Here is a 20,727-nt window from a genome sequence, read left to right on the forward strand (position 1 = left end):
GGAGCAGGAGTTTGAGGAAGGAGGTCCAGTCCTATCTTCGCCGCCCCGGTGAGCCCATTCAGCCAGGGCTGGGGACAGCATGCTTCGGGCCCCTCTCACACTGTAGCGCGCATGTGCAGAGGTCCCGGCACTGTTTTCAGCGCAGGGACCTGGATCCGCCCCCCACAGCTTGTGCTGCACTGCGCCGAGGGCCTGGATCGATCTGAGGGAGTGGAGAATACCGAGGTAAGTTTTCGGCGTGGTTTTGAGCACGGAAATCAGGCGTGGCTCGCGGTGCTGCGCCGTTCTAGGCGTGGCCTGAAATGTGACCCCACCCTCTCTGCATCCACCTTGTCAAGCCCCCTCATAATCTTATACGTTTCAATAAGATCACCTCTCATTTTTCTGAATTCCAATGAGTAGAGGCCCAACCTAATATAAGTCAACCCCCTCATCTCCAGAATCAACCGAGTGAACTTTCTCTGAACTGCCTCCAAAGCAAGTATATCCTTTCGTAAATATGGAAATCAAAACTGCACGCATTATTCCAGGTGTGGCCTCAGCAATACCCTGTATGGCTGTAGTAAGACTTCCCTTCTTTTATACTCCATCCCCTTTGCAATAAAGGCCAAGATTCCATTGGCCTTCCTAATTACTTGCTGTACCTGCATACTATCCTTTTGTGTTTCATGCACAAGTACCCCCAGGTCCCGCTGTACTGCAGCACTTTGCAATCTTTTTCCATTTAAATAATAACTTGCTCTTTGATTTTATCTACCTCGCACTTTCCAACATTCTACTCCATCTGCCAAATTTTTGCCCATTCATTTAGCCTGTCCATGTCCTTTTGCAGATTTTTTGTGTAAGTCATGCTACAGCTATACAAAGCCCCGGTTAGGCGACACCTGAAGTACTGTGCCCAGCTCTGGGCACCACACCTTAGGAAGGATATATTGGCCTTGGAGGGAGTGCAGTGTAGATTTACTCAAATCATACTTTGACTCCAAGGGTTAAATTACAAGGAGAGATTACACAAACTAGGGTTGTATTTCCTGGAATTTAGAATATTAAGGGTGACTTGATCAAAGTTTTCAAGCTGTTAGGGGAACTGATAGTTTATCTCTATCTAACCTATTTCTGCTGGTTGGGGAATCTGGGACTAGGGCACATAGCCTAAAACTTAGAGCAAGGCCTTTCAGGAGTGGAATTAGAAAATACTTCTACACACAAAGGGTGGAAGAAGTTCGAAACTTTCTTCCACAAAAGGCAGATGATTGATGATTTCTGTTAACCAAAGGTATGAAGAGATATGGGGAAAAGGCGGATGTATGGAGTTAGGTCACACATCAGCTATTATCTCATTGAATGTCTCCTGTATGGCTCAGAGACATGGACCATGTATAGTAGACACCTCAAGTCGCTGGAGAAATACCACCAACGATGTCTCCGCAAGATCCTACAAATCCCCTGGGAGGACAGACGCACCAACATTAGCGTCCTCGACCAGGCCAACATCCCCAACATTGAAGCACTGACCACACTTGATCAGCTCCGCTGGGCAGGCCACATAGTTTGCATGCCAGACACGAGACTCCCAAAGCAAGTGCTCTACTCGGAACTCCTTCACAGCAAATGAGCCAAAGGTGGGCAATGGAAGCGTTACAAGGACACCTTCAAAGCCTCCCTGATAAAGTACAACATCCCCACTCACACCTGGGAGTCCCTGGCCAAAGACCGCCCTAAGTGGAGGAAGTGCATCCGGGAGGGAGCTGAGCACCTCGAGTCTCATTGTCGAAAGCATGCAGAAATCAAGCGCAGGCAGCTGAAAGAGCATGCGGCAAACCTGTCCCACCCACCCCTTCCCTCAACGACTATCTGTCCCACCTGTGACAGAGTCTGTGGCTCTTGTATGGGACTGTTCAACCATCTAAGAACTCATTTTAAAAGTGGAAGCAAGTCTTCCTTGATTCCGAGGGATTGCCTATGATGATGGAATGGCAAAACAGGCTCGAGGGGCTAAATGGCCTACTCCTGTTACCTATGTTCCTATCTGTTTTGCAGTGGGTACATTAACATCACATGCAGTGATAATCATTTGTATAGATCTCTATACGTTTTGGATATTTATAAAAATACTAGCTTGTAAAAAGTTTCTTGCAGAAATAGCTTTTTAGATTTGTTCAGGATGCACTTTATCCTTAATAGTACTAACAATCTTTGAAGAGAGCTTTCTATATAGTGTCTAATTCAGATATAGCTGTTGTATTGTGAACATAGTTGCCAAAATACGGCCCAATTACCCCAACAATTTTATCTCATTTACATAAATATAGAGAACCTTCAAGGTTGAATGTTTACTTCTATTCCAGCCCCTGGAACATCACTTTTCAAAAGAGATTACAGTGTGGTTCAATAGCTTTAGTAATATGGATTGGTACTTACTTTCACAGTGCTCTAAGAACTGGATACATTCTTGTACAACAGTGTCCCTTAGCATTATCATGTGTTTTGCCATATTTTCCAGTAGAGATAAGAAGCACCGTTTGGCATAATACCAAGTATCTGTTCCAAGCTGTAAAGAAAAAAAATGACTAATTTATGTAGATAGCATTAAAAGCATGAAACCTGACCAACATTTTGAGCGGAACCAGCTGAGCTTGCCGACAATATGCAACCATTGCATTTCATGAACTTTTGTTGAAGGCGTGTAACACTACTACAAAGTCTTTTTATTAGAAAATACTTTCATATATCTTTTCTAAAAGTATAATGCATTAGGATTCAGATGACTATTTTCAAAGGCTACAGAAATAGTACCCATGGAAAGATGTTTCTGTTATTTTATAAATCAAAAATTTCCAATTCTCCATGAACACTTTGACAATTATCCATGAAGCACCTCACTTGAATGTAGGATATTTTGCCAATTCGATTTAAAGAATTTTCAAATCTACCATACTTCTTTGTAAAAAAAAATGTCCCCGATAAACAATATCTGTAATCGACTAGTGCACACATTTTCCCTATGGGTGTCTATATATAAGTGACCAGGCATTAAGTATGCAATCAAACACTCCAGATATAGAGTACGTAAACCAGCGGGAAAAAAATCTCGGCATTACATTATAACTGCGTTTAATATCAAAGGATGTATATTGAAATGCAGTGAGAACATTAACTTTAAAAGTTCAAAAGGCCAGTTTCATTTACACAAGTCCTAATATTTACATTATCGAAATATTTGCACAGTATTTAATGGTCAGTGACCATGATTGCCAATAAAAAATTCAGTTTTGGTTTTCCTTTATTTCCATTCCTGATGTAAAATTCTACAAAATACCTCCCCCACCCTTGAATAGCTGACTCTAATCCAATGACTTCCTGCTGTTTTACAGCAGAATTATTCAAATAAGCTGGATACAACTGGGATTCTTCATTTTTTTCATAGAATCATAGAAATTTACAGCACGGAAGGTGGCCAGTTGGCCCATCGTGTCCGCGCCGGCCGACAAAGAGCTATCCAGCCCAATCCCACTTTCCAGCTCTTGATTCGTAGCCTTGTAGGTTACGGCACTTCTAGGGCACATTCAAATACTTTTAAAATGTGGTAAGGGTTTCTGCCTCTACCACCCATTCAGGCAGTGAGTTCCAGGCCCCTACCACCCCCAGGGCGAAGAGCTATCCCCTCAAATCCTCCTACCAATTATTTTTAAATCTATGCCCCCTTGGTTGTTGACCCTTTCGCTAAGGTAAATGGGTCTTTCCTATTCACTCTATCTAGGCCCCTCATAATTTTATACACCTCAATAAGGTCTCCCCTCAGCCACCTCTGTTCCAAAGAAAACAAACCCAGCCTATCCAATCTTTCCTCATTTTTGTCTCAAGTTTTCATCCTATAAGTGATTTGGTATTTGTGCATATTTTAAGCAAACTGTCATAATCACATTGCTTAACACAATTAATGATTTTAAAGAGGTTAATTTGAAAGCCAGAATTGGACTGTCAAAATGGTCTGAACTGATTCACTTTGTAGATTATCAATACTATCTGAATTTTCTCACTATGAAAGGGATATTGTGGTTAGAAGTTTATACTGGATACAAACTGCCATCTTCATTTCATCTTACCTTTTTATTGTATGGCTCCAAGCTCTTTATCACTCTTGAAATGCCAAATTCATAATTTCCTTTAGCACAGTATAAGGTCCTGAGAGAATTGAGAACATTAAACATTACATAAAAACACCAAAGTATATCTCCAGAGGTCAACACTGAGTAGCTTTTTTTTACAACACAACCTAAATCCTAAAACTATCCATTACAGACCACACAGCCTCAGTTCCCATATGTATCAGAAAATTAACCCCCAAAAGTTCACTCTCAGCTATATTAAAGCATTTTTGTTTCTAGGTCACATGAAATTGTCCCTCTGGCAGCCCTTTTTCTCGGAGAATGCAATTACAATATGACATCTGAATGGAACCTTTGTATCACAAAAATACTTGTTCAATAGTATAAAATGTTAACCACAATCTATTTATGTATGCTGAAAGTGTCATCTTTAAAAAAAGTGTTAAAAAAAAAGATATGATGAACCTTTATAAAACACTGGTTCTGCCTCAACTGGAGTACTGTGTCCAATTCTGGGTATTGCACTTTAGGAAGGATGTGAAGGCCTTACAGAGCGTGCAGAAAAGAATGATTCCAGGGATGAGAGACTTTAGTTAGGTGGATCGACTCGAGAAGCTGGGGTTGTTCTCCTTAGAGCAGAGAAGGTCGAGAGGATATTTGATAGAGGTGTTCAAAGTCATGAAGGGTCTAGACAGAGTAGACAGAAACTGCTCCCATTGGCGGAAGGGTCAAGAACCAGAGGACACAGATTTAAGGTGATTGGCAAAAGAACCAAAGGTGACATGAGAAAAATCTTTTTTACGCAGCGAGTGGTTAGGATCTGGAATGCACTGCCTGAAAGGGTGGTGGAGGCAGACTCAATCGTGGCTTTCAAAAGGGAATTAGATAAGTATCTGAAGGAAAAAGAATTGCAGGGCTATGGGGAAAGAGTGAGGGAGTGGGACTAGCTGAAGTGCTCTTATAGAGAGCTGGCACAGGCTAGCCGGGCCAAATGGCCTCCTTCTGTGATTCTATACTTTTTTCTGATTTGCAGCAGGAAACTTATAGTCTGACTGCAAGCTGTATTTACTTACACGTATTAAAAGGACAGGTGAATTTAAATATAGCTCCACTGATAAAACACAATATTACCCAAAATATCATGAACAATGTCATGCAAAACCTGCTAGCGTAAATAAAATGTGACTTAAGGATACGCAATGGGTTATAATGAAATACAATTTTTTGTATCACATATATTACCATGGTATACTTGTTTCTATTTATTTTGTGTATGAGAGTTTGATCTGAACTACTTCCTCACAATCCATTGGTAATTAATTTTAAAAAATCTAAATATAAAGGACCCAATGTTTATTGGCAGGTAAATACTTGGCTATTGATTTTAACAAAGATCAATTTTCCAAGATGGAAATATGCATGCAACACCCGAACAAGATACCCCAAAGTACATGAATTAATCTAACCAAGAAAATCAGCAGAAGGTTTAATATCAAAAGAAGTAAGTTAAATCAGTTGGCAGTCAGGTCCTCTAACCTCGATCAGTATTATTCATTTAACGTAACAGTTCTTTTTATTTTGAAGTGACCTAAAGTCTGGATTTTGGACGGAACTCATTAAACCTGTGCAAGATACTGAATTTTGTTACACACAATCTCTGCAACCTAGCTTTACTTATTGGACCAATCCTAAATAAAACATGACCTTATTCTTTATTATAAGCAAATGTTTGTGTAAAGATAAAACCAAAATAGTCAGATAATTGAAAGAATTAGTTGATGTAGCTGATGACACATCTGAATGGATAATGCTAGGAGACTGCCAATCTTTCCACTACATATGCCAATTAAGACATGGATTCAGACCTTGTTTTTTTTCCTGATATTAATTAGGTTTTTTGGGGCTGGTTTTGATACTAATGCTGAAGAGTTTTCAGAATTTGCCTGTCGCTAATTCTTTTCCTATACAAGTAAAAGTTTCAATATTTCTTATTAGTCCAATTTTTTTATTATTAGTACTTCAAATTGCCAGTGACAGGTTTGAAATCACACTTTCTGGTCTCCTTATATGTCCTGAAAGCTGCAGTTCAAAGTTTAGCCTAGACAATCACCATCAGTCTTCATAGTCTGAAGCATGATTTTCTGCAAAGTGTCGCTTGCTGCACTGATTATCCAAGTTCTGGTGTCTATGGCATCACACCTTGTCTTCTTTAAACACTCAACTGATTTGATAATAGATTCAGAATCTATCTTGCAATGTTACGCTGCCTCCTGAAAATCATTTGCAGCCCCTCAGCAATTACACCATTCAGTCCATTTATTTATTTCTTCTGAGATACAATGCTCTGTTATATACTACACATTATTTTGTAGCTCTAGCACTTAGTCGGTCACTATCAAATGATATACTACCTACCCTATGACAAGATTAACAATGCAGAGATGATAAATTTTTTTATCTGGGTCATCATATGCCAGTTGCTCCTCTTCCTTTTCAATCTTTCTCATCAGTTCCTCTGCCTTTCAAGGGAGATATATACATTCCTATTAGTACAAAGTAAACTATTCTGAAAACAAGTCTTCAATAAAAACAATTTATAAAATCAAAATGTTTATTGCTGAAAGGGTGACCAAAATAAAAATAGATATTTGAACAATATTAATAAGTGTTACTATGCAACAATACTGTATTTAAAATGAGTTGATTAACATATATTTCTTCAGAATACATCCCTTTATGTATTGCTAATTTACATATTCACCAGGTCAGTAGTCGGAAATGATTTGGTAATTTTTGTGTATTGATCTATGAAATACTACACAATGGTTAATTACAAAACTATAAAATATTGCACTTATAAGTGCTTTTGTCAATGCAATACTTTTAACTGCAGTTAAGTTTGTTATGTCTTGGAACAACGCAGGACAGAGCAAATTAAAACAGCGCAAGGAACCCAAGCGGGATAGCGGAGTATCGCGGGACAGGACCGGAACAAATTAAAACAGCGCGGAGAACAAAAATGCACCACTTCACACTTCTCTGCATTAAATTTCATCTGCCATGTGACTGCCCCTTTCACCAGTCTATCTATGAGAGATGAGAAATAGGAGGGGGCCAGGGACTCCAGAAGTAATGGTGCAGAAGCAGGAAGAGAAACCATTGCAAGAGATTCTCTGGCTACGACTGCATTACTAAGAATGGAACCAAGCGAGGGCAGATCCTCAACAACAGTCACACCACGTAGAGATATACAGGTACAGATAGAAAAGTGAGTGATTGTCAGTCAGCAGGGTACGAGGAACCTAGTGGAGGCAGGAGAAACCACAGAATCTTGTCCTGTCCAACAGGTACAATGTAAGGATAATGTGAAAGACTGCAGGGAGAAAAGAAAAACGTGCATTTATATAGCACCTCTCACAACCTCAGGACATCCAATTTACAACCAATTAATTAATTTTGAGATGGATTCATTATTGTAATGTAGGAAATGCGGTATGGAATATGTGCAGAGCAAGGTCCCACAAATTTAAATGAGATAAATGATCTGATGATCTGCTTTACTGATGTTGGATGAAGGATAAATATTGGCCAGAACTCCCTGGTCTTCTTTGGCCCCGAACTTGGTGCGAGCGCAGGCCCGTCCGTTTTTCGCCAGTCCTCGGGCGGAACTTGAGTTTTTGCCATCCGCTACCGCTGAGGCAAGTAGGGCGCGGGTATAACCGCACTTCTGTCGGCGGCAGCAGGAGCGGCAAGCAGCGGGAGTCGGCGGGCGGCAGTAGCAGTGGGCAGTATTTGCCGCCTCTTGATTTGGCAAACATCGGAGGTCGTGCACCGCGCATGCGTGAGATTTCAAATTTCTTTTTGTAGTTTCTTGTGGCCGATGACATCACTTTTGCCGCGATTGGGGCTGAGGGCTCAGCTGCACATGCTCATTAAACTTCGTTATTCACTTGCACCTGCCAGTTGTAGAGTGGTCTGATTGAGAGAGAATCAACAGTATTATCAAACATCCATCTTATAAAGCTCTCATGAGTGAAAGAAAAGCTGCCAAGAAGTTTAATGGAGGGAGGCCCAGAGCTCCCTGATTTACTGAGGAGGAGCTGGAGGCACTGGTCTCAGAGGTGGAGCACCGTTATAAAGACCTCACCCGGGATGGTCATAGCAAGCCTGCACCACCCCAATACAGACGCATTTGGCGGGAGATTGGTGAGGCCGTGTCCTCAGTGGGCAACATTGTGCGGTATGGAGACCAGTGTCGGAAAAGATGGAACGATGTGGTTGAGTCAGCAAGAGTAAGTAAACATCTTATTGTTGCACTCCTGTACTACTCAAAAAGGTTCTGTGGCCTTTGTGCCTTTGTGTGTGTGTGTGTGTGTGTGTTGCATGTGCAAAACAGGTAAAGGCTGCAAGTTTTATTTCTGCAGAAGAAAAGAACAGCCAACGCATCAAAGCAGAGTGGCACGGGAGGGGGCCCACCAGAAGTCATCGAGGTGACTAACATAAGAGGAGCGTACATTGGCGTTGGTGGGTGAACACCCCCACATCCCCACACATGGTGATGCCGATCCCGTGCTAGAGCATGGTAAGTTTAAACACATTGCACAAATCCCCTGTAGAGGGCGCCATGCTGAAACAGATTAGGGGAAATCTAGAGGACAAGCCACACAGAAAGTCTGTGGGCAGCTTTCCGCGAAGTGAACGGCGAGTTCCGTTCCTTCGTTGCTGAGAACAAAATCCATTAAGTTTGAGTCACAAATCAATGTTTTAATTTTAAGTAAGGCAAAATTCAAAGGGATGAGATGTAAATTGACCACATAAACCTGGGTTGAACTGTTACCGGGAAACCTATAAACAGTGGAAAGTTTTCAAAGAAGTATTTGGTACAAAACCTGCATATTCCCCTAAAAGGCAAAACTTGTGTAGTTAAGCAACCATGGTCAACAAATAAGATAAGCAACAGCATCAAGCTAAAAGAAAAGTATTACTCGAATGCAAGGAATAATCAAAGTGCAGCAGACTGAGAGAGCTATAAAAAAATAATAAAGTAACCAGAGGTGATAAAAGAGAACAAGTAAACTTACTTTCAAGTGATATCATATTTAATAGAAACACTTTTTATCTGTCTGCCCTGGCTCAGTTGGCAACACTCTCATCTGAGTCAGAAGGTTGTGGGTTCAAGTCCTGCTCCAGAGACTTGAGCACAAAATTCTTGGCTGACACTCCAGAGGTGCCATCTTTGGATGAGACGTTCAACTGAGCCCCTGTCTGCTCTCTAACATGTCTGTGGTCATAAAAGATCCCATGCCACTATTTCTAAGAACAGCAGGGGAGCTATCCCCGGTGTCCTGGCCAATACTTATCCCACAATCAACATTACAAAAATAAATTATCTGGTTATTATTACATTGCTGTTTGTGGGAGCTTGCTGTGTGCAAATTGGCTGCTGTATTTCATATATTCTAACGTAACTATACTTGAAAAGTGGTTGTAAAGTGTTTTGGGATGTTCTGAGGTTGTGAAAGGTTCTATATGAATGCAAGTCTTATTATTAATAAATATATTAATAAAAAATGTGGTAAAAGGGAATTAAAGACAGACGCAGGTGACACTGCAATCGACAATAAGAAAATGAGTGCTTTGTGTCCATCTTCATAGTAGACGAAGAGGATAAAATACGAGTCGTACAAGGGAACCTAAAATTAAGTCAAGGGGAAGAACTTATTGGAACTTTAATATGAGTTTTTAAAAAAAGGTTTGAGAGAAAAGAATGATACGCAAGATAGACTAATTTCCAGGACCTGATGGTTTCCATTCCAGGGTATTAAAATAAGTGGCCGAGGAAAGTGCAGATTCGTTAGTCACAATTTTGGAAAGCTCTCTTGATTTGGGAATTGTATTGTTGGATTGCAAAATTGCATATGTCACTCCATTTGACCATTAAGGCATAAGAACATAAGAATTAAAAGCAGTAGTCCATTCGAGCCTGCTCCGCCATTCAATAAGATTATGGGTGATCTTTGACCTCAACACTTTCCCACCCAATCCCCATATCCCTTGATTTCCCTTGAGTCCACATTTTTAAAAATCTCAGCCTTGAATTTACTCAATGACTCAGCATCTTTCAGGTAGAGAATTCTAAAGATTCATAACTCTGTGAAGAAATTCCTCCTCATCTGTCTTAAATGGCTGACCACTTATCTTGAGACTATGCCCCTAGTTCCAGCCAAGGAAAACAACCTCTCAACATCTACCTTGTCAATCCCCCTCAGAATCTTATATGTTTCAATGATATCACCTCTCATTCGTCTAAACTTCAGAGAGTATAGGCCCAATCTATGCAATCTCTCCTCATAGGACAACCCTCTCATCCCAGGGATCAATCTAGTGAACTGTCGTTGCACTGCCTCCAAGGCATGTATGTCCTTTCTCAGATAAGGAGACCAAAACCGTGCACAGTACTCCAGGTGTGGTCTCACCAAAGCCCTCTACAATTGTAGTAAGACTTCCATACTTTTGTAGTCCAACCCTCTTGCAATAAAGGCCAACGTGCCATTTGCCTTCCTAACTGCGTGCTGCACCTGCATGCTAACTTTCTATGCTACTTGTACGAGTATATCTAAATCTCTTTGAACAACAGCATTTAATAGTTTCTCACCATTTAAAAAAATATTGATTTTCTATTCTTCCTACCAAAGTGAATAACCTCACATTTCCCACATTACACTCCATCTGCTACCTAATTGTCCACTCACTTAACCTGTCTATATCCTTTGCAGGATCTTTTGAGTCTTTCTCATGGCTTACTTTCCTAGCGGTATCATCAGCAAACTTGGATACATTGCACTCGGTCCCTTCATCTTAGTCATTAATATAGATTGTAAATAGCTGAGGCACAAACATTGATTCTTGCAGCACCCAAATAATTACAGCCTGCAAACCAAAAGAAAGAGCCGTTTATCCCCACTCTGTTTTCTGTCAGTTAACCAATCCTGCATCCATGCTAATATATTACCCCCAACCCCATGAGCCCTTATCTTGTGTAGCAAGCTTTTATGTGGCACCTTATCGAATGCCTTTAGGAAAACCAAATATACTACATCCACCGGTTCCCCTTTATCTACCCTGCTAGTTACATCCTCAAAAACCTCTAATAAATTTGTTAAACATGATTTCCCTTTCATAAAACCATGTTGACTCTGCCTAATCATATTGGGCCGAAAATTTCGGTCTCGCCGGGTCAGTACGAAGTGCGCACGGACCCAGCGAGGCTTCGCAAAAGCCGATTTTCGTGGCGCAATGCGCATGCACCGAAAACCAGCTTTTCCAATCTGTCAAGATTTCCTCCACATCCCCGGGAGAAATACATCCTTCTATTTGCCCAACTCATGCCCAGCAAATGTCCTTCAAACTCTTACGCCTGGTAAAAGCAGGCACATAGCTTACTTTTACCAGTGTAAGAGTTTTAAAACATAAAAATTAAATTTAAACACTCAATTTGTATTAAAAACCCTGTCCATTAGGGTAAGTTTATTTTTTAACACTATTAAAACACATTAAAAAAAATTCTCGAAATTATTTTTTTTTCTAAAACATTTAATTACATTTCATTTTAAATATGTGAGGTGTTTTATTTATTTATTATGCTGTGTTTCAGTGTTTTAGGGTTTTTTCTCATTGATAGTAATGGGAGTCCATACAAACAGAGCTCCCATTTTTAACAATGAGAATACTGCAGTGATTGGTGGTCCAGGCCCACGTGACTCCAGCTTGTACGTACGTATCTGAAAGACATCTTCCCTTGTGCTGCACAGCGAATCTAGGCCTCCGACCGGAATCCAACGTTCCTCCAGGACCACCAGGTACTTTCGTAGATTTTTTTCGGGTCGGAGGCATTCGTACGAAGGAAGCCTCCGACCGCACTTTTCGCCTCATTATGATTTTCTAAGTGCCCTGATACCACTTCCTTTAATAATGGATTCCAGTATTTTCCTGTCAACTGATGTCAGGCTAACTGGTCCTGGTCTGTAGATTCCCGTTTTCTCTTTCCCTCCTTTCTTGAATAGCGGGGTTACATTTGCTACCTTCCAATCCGCTGGAACTGTTCTTGAATCTAGGGAATTTTGGAAGATCACAACCAATGCAACACTATCTCTGCAACCACCTCTTTTAGAACCCTAGGGTGTAGGCCATCAGGTCCAGGGGATTTGTCAGCTTTTAGTCCCATTAGTTTCTCAAGTACTTTTTCTCTACTGATATTAATTACTTTAAGTTCCTCACTCTTATTAGCCTCTTGGTTCCCTACTATTTTTGCTATTTGTCTTTTGGTGAAGACAAATATAAAATTTTTGTTTAAAGTCTCTGCCATTTCCGTTGTCCCCTTTATAGTATCATCTGTCTCAGTCTCTAAGTGACCAATGCTTGCTTTTGCTACTCTCTTCCTTTCTACATACTTGTAGAAGCTCTTCAATCTGTTTTTATATTTCTTGCCAGTTCACTCTCATTCTATTTTCTCCCTTTTTAAAAAAAAAAAGTGGTAATTCTTTGCTGGTTTCTAAAGCTCTCCCAATCCTCAGGCTTACTACTATTCTTCACAACATTATAAGCCTTTTAATCTAATACTATCCTTAACTTCTTTAGTTAGCCATAGAATGATCACTTTTCCCGTGGAGTTTTTATTTCTCAAATGGAATGTATATTTGTTGAGAATTTTGGAATATTTCTTTAAATGGTTGCCACTGCTTACCTACCCATCATACCTTTTGATCTAATTTCCCAATCTACCTTCGCTAACTCACCCCTCAAACCTATGTACTTGTCTTTATTTAAGTTTAAGACTCTAGTTTTGGACCAGTGCCCATGCCTCGAAACTCCTTCTTCCCACACCACTCTTTGTGCCACGCATTTAACTCTCGCTCTGCTTGTCCCTATGCCAATTTACGCATGGCTGAGGTAACAATCCAGATTATTTTCTTTGAGGTTCTGCTTTTTAATTTGGACCCTAGCTCCTCAAACTCGCTCAGCAGAACTTCATTCCTATTTCTACCTATGCCATTGGTTCCAAGTGGATCACAACAACTGAATCCTCCCCCTCCCACTCCACATTTTTCTCCAGCTGTGAGAAGACATCCTTAAGCCTGGCTCGACCAGGGCCAAGAACTCCTGGTCGCAGCTGCAGAGAACAGTATCTATTCCTAGATGGATTGAGAGGAAAAAACAGGTAACCATAGACCTGTCACTCTAACATCAATTGTGGGGAAGTTACTGGAATCTGTCATCAAGGACATAGTGACTGAGCACTTGGATAATTTTGAGTTGATTGGAGAGAATCAGCATGGAACATAGGAACAGGAGTAGTCTATTGAGCTCCTCAAGTCTGTTCCGCCATTCAATTAGATCATGGCTGATCTGTATCTTAACTCCATCTACTCGCCTTGGTTCCATAACCCTTACTACCCTTCCCTAACAAAGATCTATCAATCTCAAGTTGAGATTTCAATTGACCTAGCCTCAATAGCTTTTTTGGGAGAGAGTTCCATATTTTCACTACTATTCATGTGAAGAAGTGCTTCCTGACATCACCGCTAAACAGCGTAGCTCTAATTTTAAGGTTATGCCCATTGTTCTGGCCTCCCCCACTAGAGGAAATAGTTTCGCTCTATCTTTCCTATCAAATCCTGTAATCATCTTAAACACTTCAATTAGGTCACCCCTTAATCTTCTACATTCAAGGGTATACAAACCTAGTCTACGCAACAGTTCTCATAATTTACCCTTTTAGCCCCGGTATCATTCTGGTGACTCAGCGCTGCACCCCCTCCGATATCAATATATTCTGAGGAATGGTCCCCAGAACTGAGCGCAGTATCGTTGCTCAAACTACAGGTGACCAGGATGGAGCTGAGCAGTGGGGCCATGCTCCACATCGTGGTGGTGTGATTCCACAAGGGCAGCCAGGTGAGTGGCAGGCTGGCTTAGAGCTAGAGTCGGGGAAGGGTGTGTAAATGGGTGAATAAAAGTCAAATTTAAGCACAAAAATGACTGAAGTTAAGAAATATACATTCAAAAAGGTTTAATTAATACAATAAAAATGGAAACTACTATATTCTAATATAGGTCACCCATAAATGGATATTTCACTCACCTCTTCGTTTTGACTGGTCATAATATAGGAAACGCAGAGATTAGCGAGGACAATGGCACTCACATTTAAGATCTGGAAACAATAAAATGATTATAAGCATTTGTCTATATAAAAGCAACACTACATTAAAAATGGATAAAACGGCAACATGTAACAAGTGTGGACCTTGAAATCAAAACAAGCAAAGTGGCAATTGCAGTGTACACAACATCCAATCACACATTCAATTAAGGCATTTTAAGTAGTACAATCAAAATGAAATATGTGTAAGCACAACAGCGTATTCCGACACAATATTTGCAAATTATAAAGTCACAATTCATTCTTGACAAGTTCAAAACTATTGTTATAGTGAAGTTGACTATGTAATAGCAAGGTTAATGAAGTGAGAACTAATAGCATTATTTTAGTTAAGGGCAGCGTAATGTTCTATTTTGCTGACCAAAGTATCTACGTAGTCATGAAAAAGTCTAAACCTTCTGCCACCAGCTTCAGAATATATTAAAAAAAACAAAAAACTATTTAAAAGGGGGAAAAAAACATTTTCACTTGACAAAGCATAGATTACTCTTAGCAGAAGATATGTAGAGACATTATGCACAAAGGACTGGAAATCCAAGAAATGTATGAGAGCGGGGAAAAATATGGCAGAAAATAATTGATCGAACTAAATTAATTTATAATTTTTAATTGTGTTATTGGTCTTATGTGAAATAATTCCTCATTTGCATTTCATAAAAACTGAGTAAATGAAATAATCTATTATCCTGGGGGTGCCTTAAAAATTGTTTCATAGATGCATTGTGCAGATTAAATAACTTTAGAAAGCAGTGTACTCGAGATATGCCCCACTAAATACACTTGGGGAGGGGCAAGGGTTACAGGAAGCCTGAGTCTAACTAGCAAGATGTCACAGTTCAGTGGTGCTAACATTCTAGGGCTGAGAAGCAACCAGGCAATAGCAGCTGTTTGGCAGGCCACAAAATGGGGCAGGGGGAGAGAAATACATTATTATCTTTAATGTATCTGCTATAAACAAGAAAAATACAAAAATACTGATGGTGAATTATTTTGATCTGAGCACTCAGATCAAATATATCCTAATAAGGTAATTAAATAAGGTCATGGAGTGTCACCAATTGAAAGTAAACTTCAAAGAACAAAATACAAGACATTAATAAATTTGCAGAATGGGCATGTAATTGGCAAATGAATTTCAATATAGGTATTGGTATTACATTTTAGAAGGAAGAATAAGGAAGCCACATACTGCTTGGATAATAAGGGCTAAAAATTGGCCTCCTTTGCACCTTCCATTATTGCCTGGGGCGCTACCGGCTCTGTGACTGCAAAAAATTCTCGCCCCAAACGGGGCGCTACGCAATTTCTCCCTCTAAGAGTCTAATTGGGGTAAAGAAGCAAAGGGAACTCTGTGAGAGTGCCAACACCCACAAAATTGCTGTGGAGGTTTGTGGTGGTGGTAACCGCTAGCGCTATGATCTTCTACGCCTAGAGATCGTGACGTCATCCGGCTGTGCAGCACCCTGGTAGAAATTCGGTTCCACTCCTTGCAAGATCGCCAGGCGTCAACATTGGCGCTGCAGGAGGCGTTGTTAGGGAGACCGGCCGCTTGGGGAGTGGGACTTAAAGGTGATGATGGTCAGGTAAGTAAAAATATCTTTTCAGCCTAAGGATATTTTTTTTACAATCTGATCTGCCACGATTGATCAGCCCTGCACTCTGCTAGAGTGCTTGGGCTTGCCGTCGGCGACGAGGGACCTCGTTGTTATGCAGAGCCTGCAGCGATGGCCCTTCCCTTTAAAGGAGGGAAGAAACCTCAGATCCTGGCAGCGCTGCATGCAAGCTACCGCCCCTCTTGCCGGCTTTAGTGCTCCAAGGGAAGTGGTAGCGCTTGATTTAGGGCTCCACTTTTTTCCTGAAATGCTAAACCGGAAGTTCGCATCAGATTCACTCACGTAGGGCCCGGTGATACTTGTGCACTACCAGAAAAGTTATCGCCCCAAACGGGGTGCTACGCAATTTCTCCCTCTAAGAGTCGAAATGGAGTAGAGGAGCAAATGGATCTTGGGGTACAGTTATACAAATTACTACAAGTAGTGACACAGGTTAATAAGGCCATAAAAAAAATCAAAGCACTGGTTAATTTCTAGAGAGATAGAATTGAAAAGCAGATTAGTTGTTAAACTTGTACAGGTTGAACCTCCCTTATCCGGAATCCTTGGGACCTGGCCTGTTCCGGATAAGGAATTTTTCCGGACAAGGGTTGGTCACATTAAATTGGATGGTACAGGTCATCATCATCATAGGCGGTCCCTCGAAACGAGGATGACTTGCTTCCACGCCAAAAAAGGATAAGTTCACAGGTGTCCCAATGAAGGACCTAATATTCCAGGTCCTGAACTACAACCTGAAGGGTGGAAGATGCCTGTGCGTGGATTGTTTTAACGTGTGGTGGCCGTTGCACACCAGCCACTACACGGGCTTGACAGAGCTAGGTCTTGGTCCAGTGGCAAGGATTACCCAAGACGACTGGAGACCTGCTCTGCTACACGGACCTAGTGCACACACATATCGCAGTGTGGGCTGGCCCGTGCTGCCCCATGGTACAGGTACTGAGCAAGGGGATAGCGGGGCTGGCTTGGGAATGCAGCAGAGAGATCATGTGGGGAGGGCGTGGGGCGGTGGTTCGCGGGGTCAGGCCAGCGATTGCGAGAGTCGGCAGCGAAGAAGGACTTCAATTTATTCATGTCGGAGTTCTGCGCATGCGCCACCCGGTGGCCGGGAATGGTACCGGACATGGGGTGGTTCCAGATAAAGGAGTTCCAGATAAGGGAGGTTCAACCTGTATAGAAGCTTGCTAGACCACACTTGGAGTGCTATGCACAGTTTTGGTCTCCATTTTATAAAAAGTATATTATGGCACTGGAGAGGGGTGCAAACATGATTTAGAAGGAAGATACCAGAACTGAAAGGATATACCTATCGGGAAAGGCTGAACAGACTGGGGCTCTTTTCTCTAGAAAAGAGAAGGCTGAGGGCTGACCTAATAGAGGTCTTTAAAATTACGAAGGGGTTTTGATAGACAGAGAAGATGTTTCCATGTGGGGGAGACCAAAGTTAAGGCAATAAATATAAGATATTCACCAGTAAATCCAATAGGGAATTCCGGGGACATTTCTTTAACCAAAGAGTGATAAAAAGGTGGAACAAGTAGTAGTTGATACGAATAACATAGATGCATTTAAGGGGAAACTAGATAGGCACACGAAGGAGAAAAGAATAGAAGGATATACGGTTAGATGAAGAGGGGTGGTAGGTGGCTTGTATGAAGCATAAAAACTGACCCAGATCAGTTGAGCCGAATGGCCTGTTTGTGTGCTGTAGATTCTATGTAACTCTATATGAACAATTTTGAAAGTACTGTGGGTATGGGGCTGCTATTTTACTTTCTGTGGATTATGTTTTATTGCAGTTTGTCAATTTGCTGTAACTTAAAAATGGAACATGCAATGCCTTACAAATTACTATTGAGGCAAAAACTATACACTGAAAAGTGAATTTAGTAAATGTTTGAAATTAATATAAAAGGATTCAGGGAAAGGGCAGGAGCGTGAGATTAGACTACACTCGGTTGAAGAGTCAGCACTGGCATAATGACAATGAGTTGAATGGCCTCTCTCAGTACTATGATTTATGTGATTCTATCTGGAGATTGCTAACTGATTGCTGACAGTTTGATCAAACAAATAAAACAGAAGTTTCCGTTACAGCAAGCAGGTGATTTTAGGATTATAAACCTTTTTTTTAGACAAGGAAATACAGAAAGTTATAATTCAGTATTTAGAAGATAATTTAAGTGAACTTCAACTAAAACATTTAAATACTTATTTCCTGGAGCTGAACTGGGATGAACATTTTAAGAAATTGGATACAATACAACTGCTGACAGTAACGTCCACTGATTGGTACGAAGAACATGCCACTGTCCCTTAAGGGCTAAACAATGGAAGATTAGCAATTGACTGTTACTGCAAATTGGTAGTTTAACTATTAAACAGCATTGCTATTCCTTTCAATGCATACCAAAAAAAATTAAACTTTCAAATGCTTTAACTAGTTTATTACAAGTAACATTCCACTATAAAGAGTAAGAAAGAATTATCAATCTATCAGCGAAGGATGTCTCTCATCAGTCAGTTATGGTCTTTGATAGTCTTATCATAGATTTAACTGCATGGCCCGCCTGTGGGCAAACAGAACCATAGCTGAAAATAAGCAGGTACCCACCCACTCAAAATTAGCTCTGAAAACTATTACATTGATTAAATTCTCTTACATTTGGCTTGTCCTTTTAAAATGCAGGTAACAACAGTTTTGTTTACAAGATCACAAGTTTGATACAGCTGAGGAAGGCCATTCCTTGCTCATATGGTCAGAGGGACCCCCCCCCCCCCCCCCATCACAACAGTTTCTCAAATGATTCTATTGCTTTTGCTCCCATCACCATGCAGAAGTCTACTCCATGGGAGAGAAATTTTTTTGACCTGCACCCAAAATGGGTGGTAAGTCGGCAGAACAATTGTTCCACGTGCAGGTCTGAGGCAAGTCCTGGGGGACAGCAAAGAGAGTCCATGATGGTAGCGGCTCGCTGTACTCCCGCTCCTTCTGGCTCCACAAAAATATATTTGAAAAATTTTGTGGGTGTTTTTTTGGAGTGGCTACCACTATGGACCTTTTCAGGACTGCTGAATAGGCCGCTCAAGACCTATTACAAGCTCTGCCCATTTGTACCTGAATTTTGCATCGGGGCCCTACAACCACTGTAGGACCCCGATTTGCCCAGTAATCAGTCTTGAGCTTCTTTCAGGCAGTGAGCTACTCACGCATCAACAGGTCCGGCTAAATAGGTAGGGCTAGGGCTTCAGTGGGGAGGGCAAGGTACCACCTCCTGATTTTCAACTTCTGGCCGCTGTATTTTAGGCCCAAAACAGACAGCCATGAATTGAATTTCTTCAGTGTGTTGATTACTCTTTTGGGGGTAATTCTGATTTTAGATGATCGTGTAAAACGAGCTATTTCAATTCAGCTGCCTGTTATACATTTCTTCCGATTTTCATTTTAATTGACTTCCCCCTTTCTGTGAATAATTTTCTCACATCAGTCCTAAATTTCCCTTTCACAAGTTTTAACGTGTGCCCTTTGTCTGACTTTCACAATATAGTTTATTTTCTGCAACATTTATGTATCTCTATGGCGTCCCCTCCATGTTGCCTCATCTCTTCAGTCTCTCATCATAACTTAGTCCTCTGATGCTAGACATCAGTCTCATTACTGTTCTCTGCACTGCCTCCAAGGGCTTGAGTGCCTTCTTTCCTTCTTTGTGATTTGGTGACCAGAACTGGACATGTGTGGTCTGACCAGAGCACTATACAGTTTGAGCACGGCTAAGTCAAACTTAAACTTTACTAATTTGGCTAAAGTTTAACTTTCTACTTGATTTATTGATTGCTCCTTTGCGGTGATTTATATTTGTTGAACAATGAGTCGAATAAGACCTCTATATCTTTCAACTTCACCATTGCTGTTTCACTATCATTTATGAAGTGAAATCCTGTCCATTTTAAAAATTCCTACATGCAGTATATTACACGGCTTTTGTGTAGCTGTAAATTAAACTATTATCAATACAACTGCATTCAACCAATCATGCTTCATTTGATATTGGGCTTGCAAAGTTAAGTTTTGCAAAATTAGCAATTACTGGACACAAGTTGGTGATGTCCTCAAATTAATACTTAAGACAATTTTTATATTGCCTGTCCCAATATTAGATAACGAGAGACTTAGGGACTGAAATTGACTGAAGCTAAGTTCTGCCCGTTTTTCAGCGGTACCCGGGCAGTGCTTGCCTGGTACCACTGGAGCCGAGTGGGCGGGAGATTCATTCCGCTTTTCTCGGTGGGAGTGGGAGCGGAGTGCAGCGGACGGTGGCGGGCAGAGGAGGCCTTCCGACTCGGGAATTATCGGCTCCCGAGTTGTGCGTACGCGTGTGCACGCGGCTGTCAAGCTCTGCCCCCCCGAGAAGCACCGACAAGATGCCAGAGACTGCCGACCAGAGATTGCTGTGTATGTGGGGAGGGGAGGGGGGGGGGGGGAGGAGAAAGAGATCGCGGGGGGGGGGGGGGGCGGAGGGAGATCGCTGTGGGGGTAAGAGAGAGGTGAGAGATTGCTGTGGGGTGGGGGGAGGGGGGAGGGAAGGAGGGAGAAAGATCGTTGTGTGGGGGGGGGGAAGAGACATTGCTGTGGGGGGGGGGGAAAGGGGAGAAGAGATCGCTGTGAGGGGAGAAAGATCGCTGTGTGAGGGAAGGGGGGGAGGGAGAGAGAGAGAGATCACTGTAGGGGGGGTGGCGGGAAGAGAGACTGGAGGATGAGACGAATAACATTTTTATTATAGTT

At 41.4% G+C, this 20,727-nt stretch overlaps 1 protein-coding gene across 3 annotated transcripts in view; it reads right to left on the reverse strand.

The window, feature by feature from the left end:
- Positions 1–20,727, reverse strand: part of ift70 (intraflagellar transport 70) — a 112,376-nt gene that overhangs the window by 13,106 nt on the left and 78,543 nt on the right. For 2 of the 3 annotated variants that reach the window (XM_070901140.1, XM_070901139.1), the window contains 4 exons: positions 14,251–14,322; positions 6,525–6,628; positions 4,107–4,185; positions 2,422–2,551 (listed from right to left, as the gene is read on the reverse strand). In XM_070901140.1, the coding sequence (XP_070757241.1) occupies positions 2,422–2,551; positions 4,107–4,185; positions 6,525–6,628; positions 14,251–14,322 (385 nt within the window). Of the gene's footprint in view, positions 1–2,421; positions 2,552–4,106; positions 4,186–6,524; positions 6,629–6,836; positions 8,085–14,250; positions 14,323–20,727 lie in introns of those variants that run through there. The other variant, XM_070901141.1, reaches the window with a different exon arrangement.

The sequence above is a fragment of the Pristiophorus japonicus genome, chromosome 15 (genome assembly GCF_044704955.1).
Source record: "Pristiophorus japonicus isolate sPriJap1 chromosome 15, sPriJap1.hap1, whole genome shotgun sequence".
Lineage (NCBI taxonomy): Eukaryota > Metazoa > Chordata > Chondrichthyes > Pristiophoridae > Pristiophorus > Pristiophorus japonicus.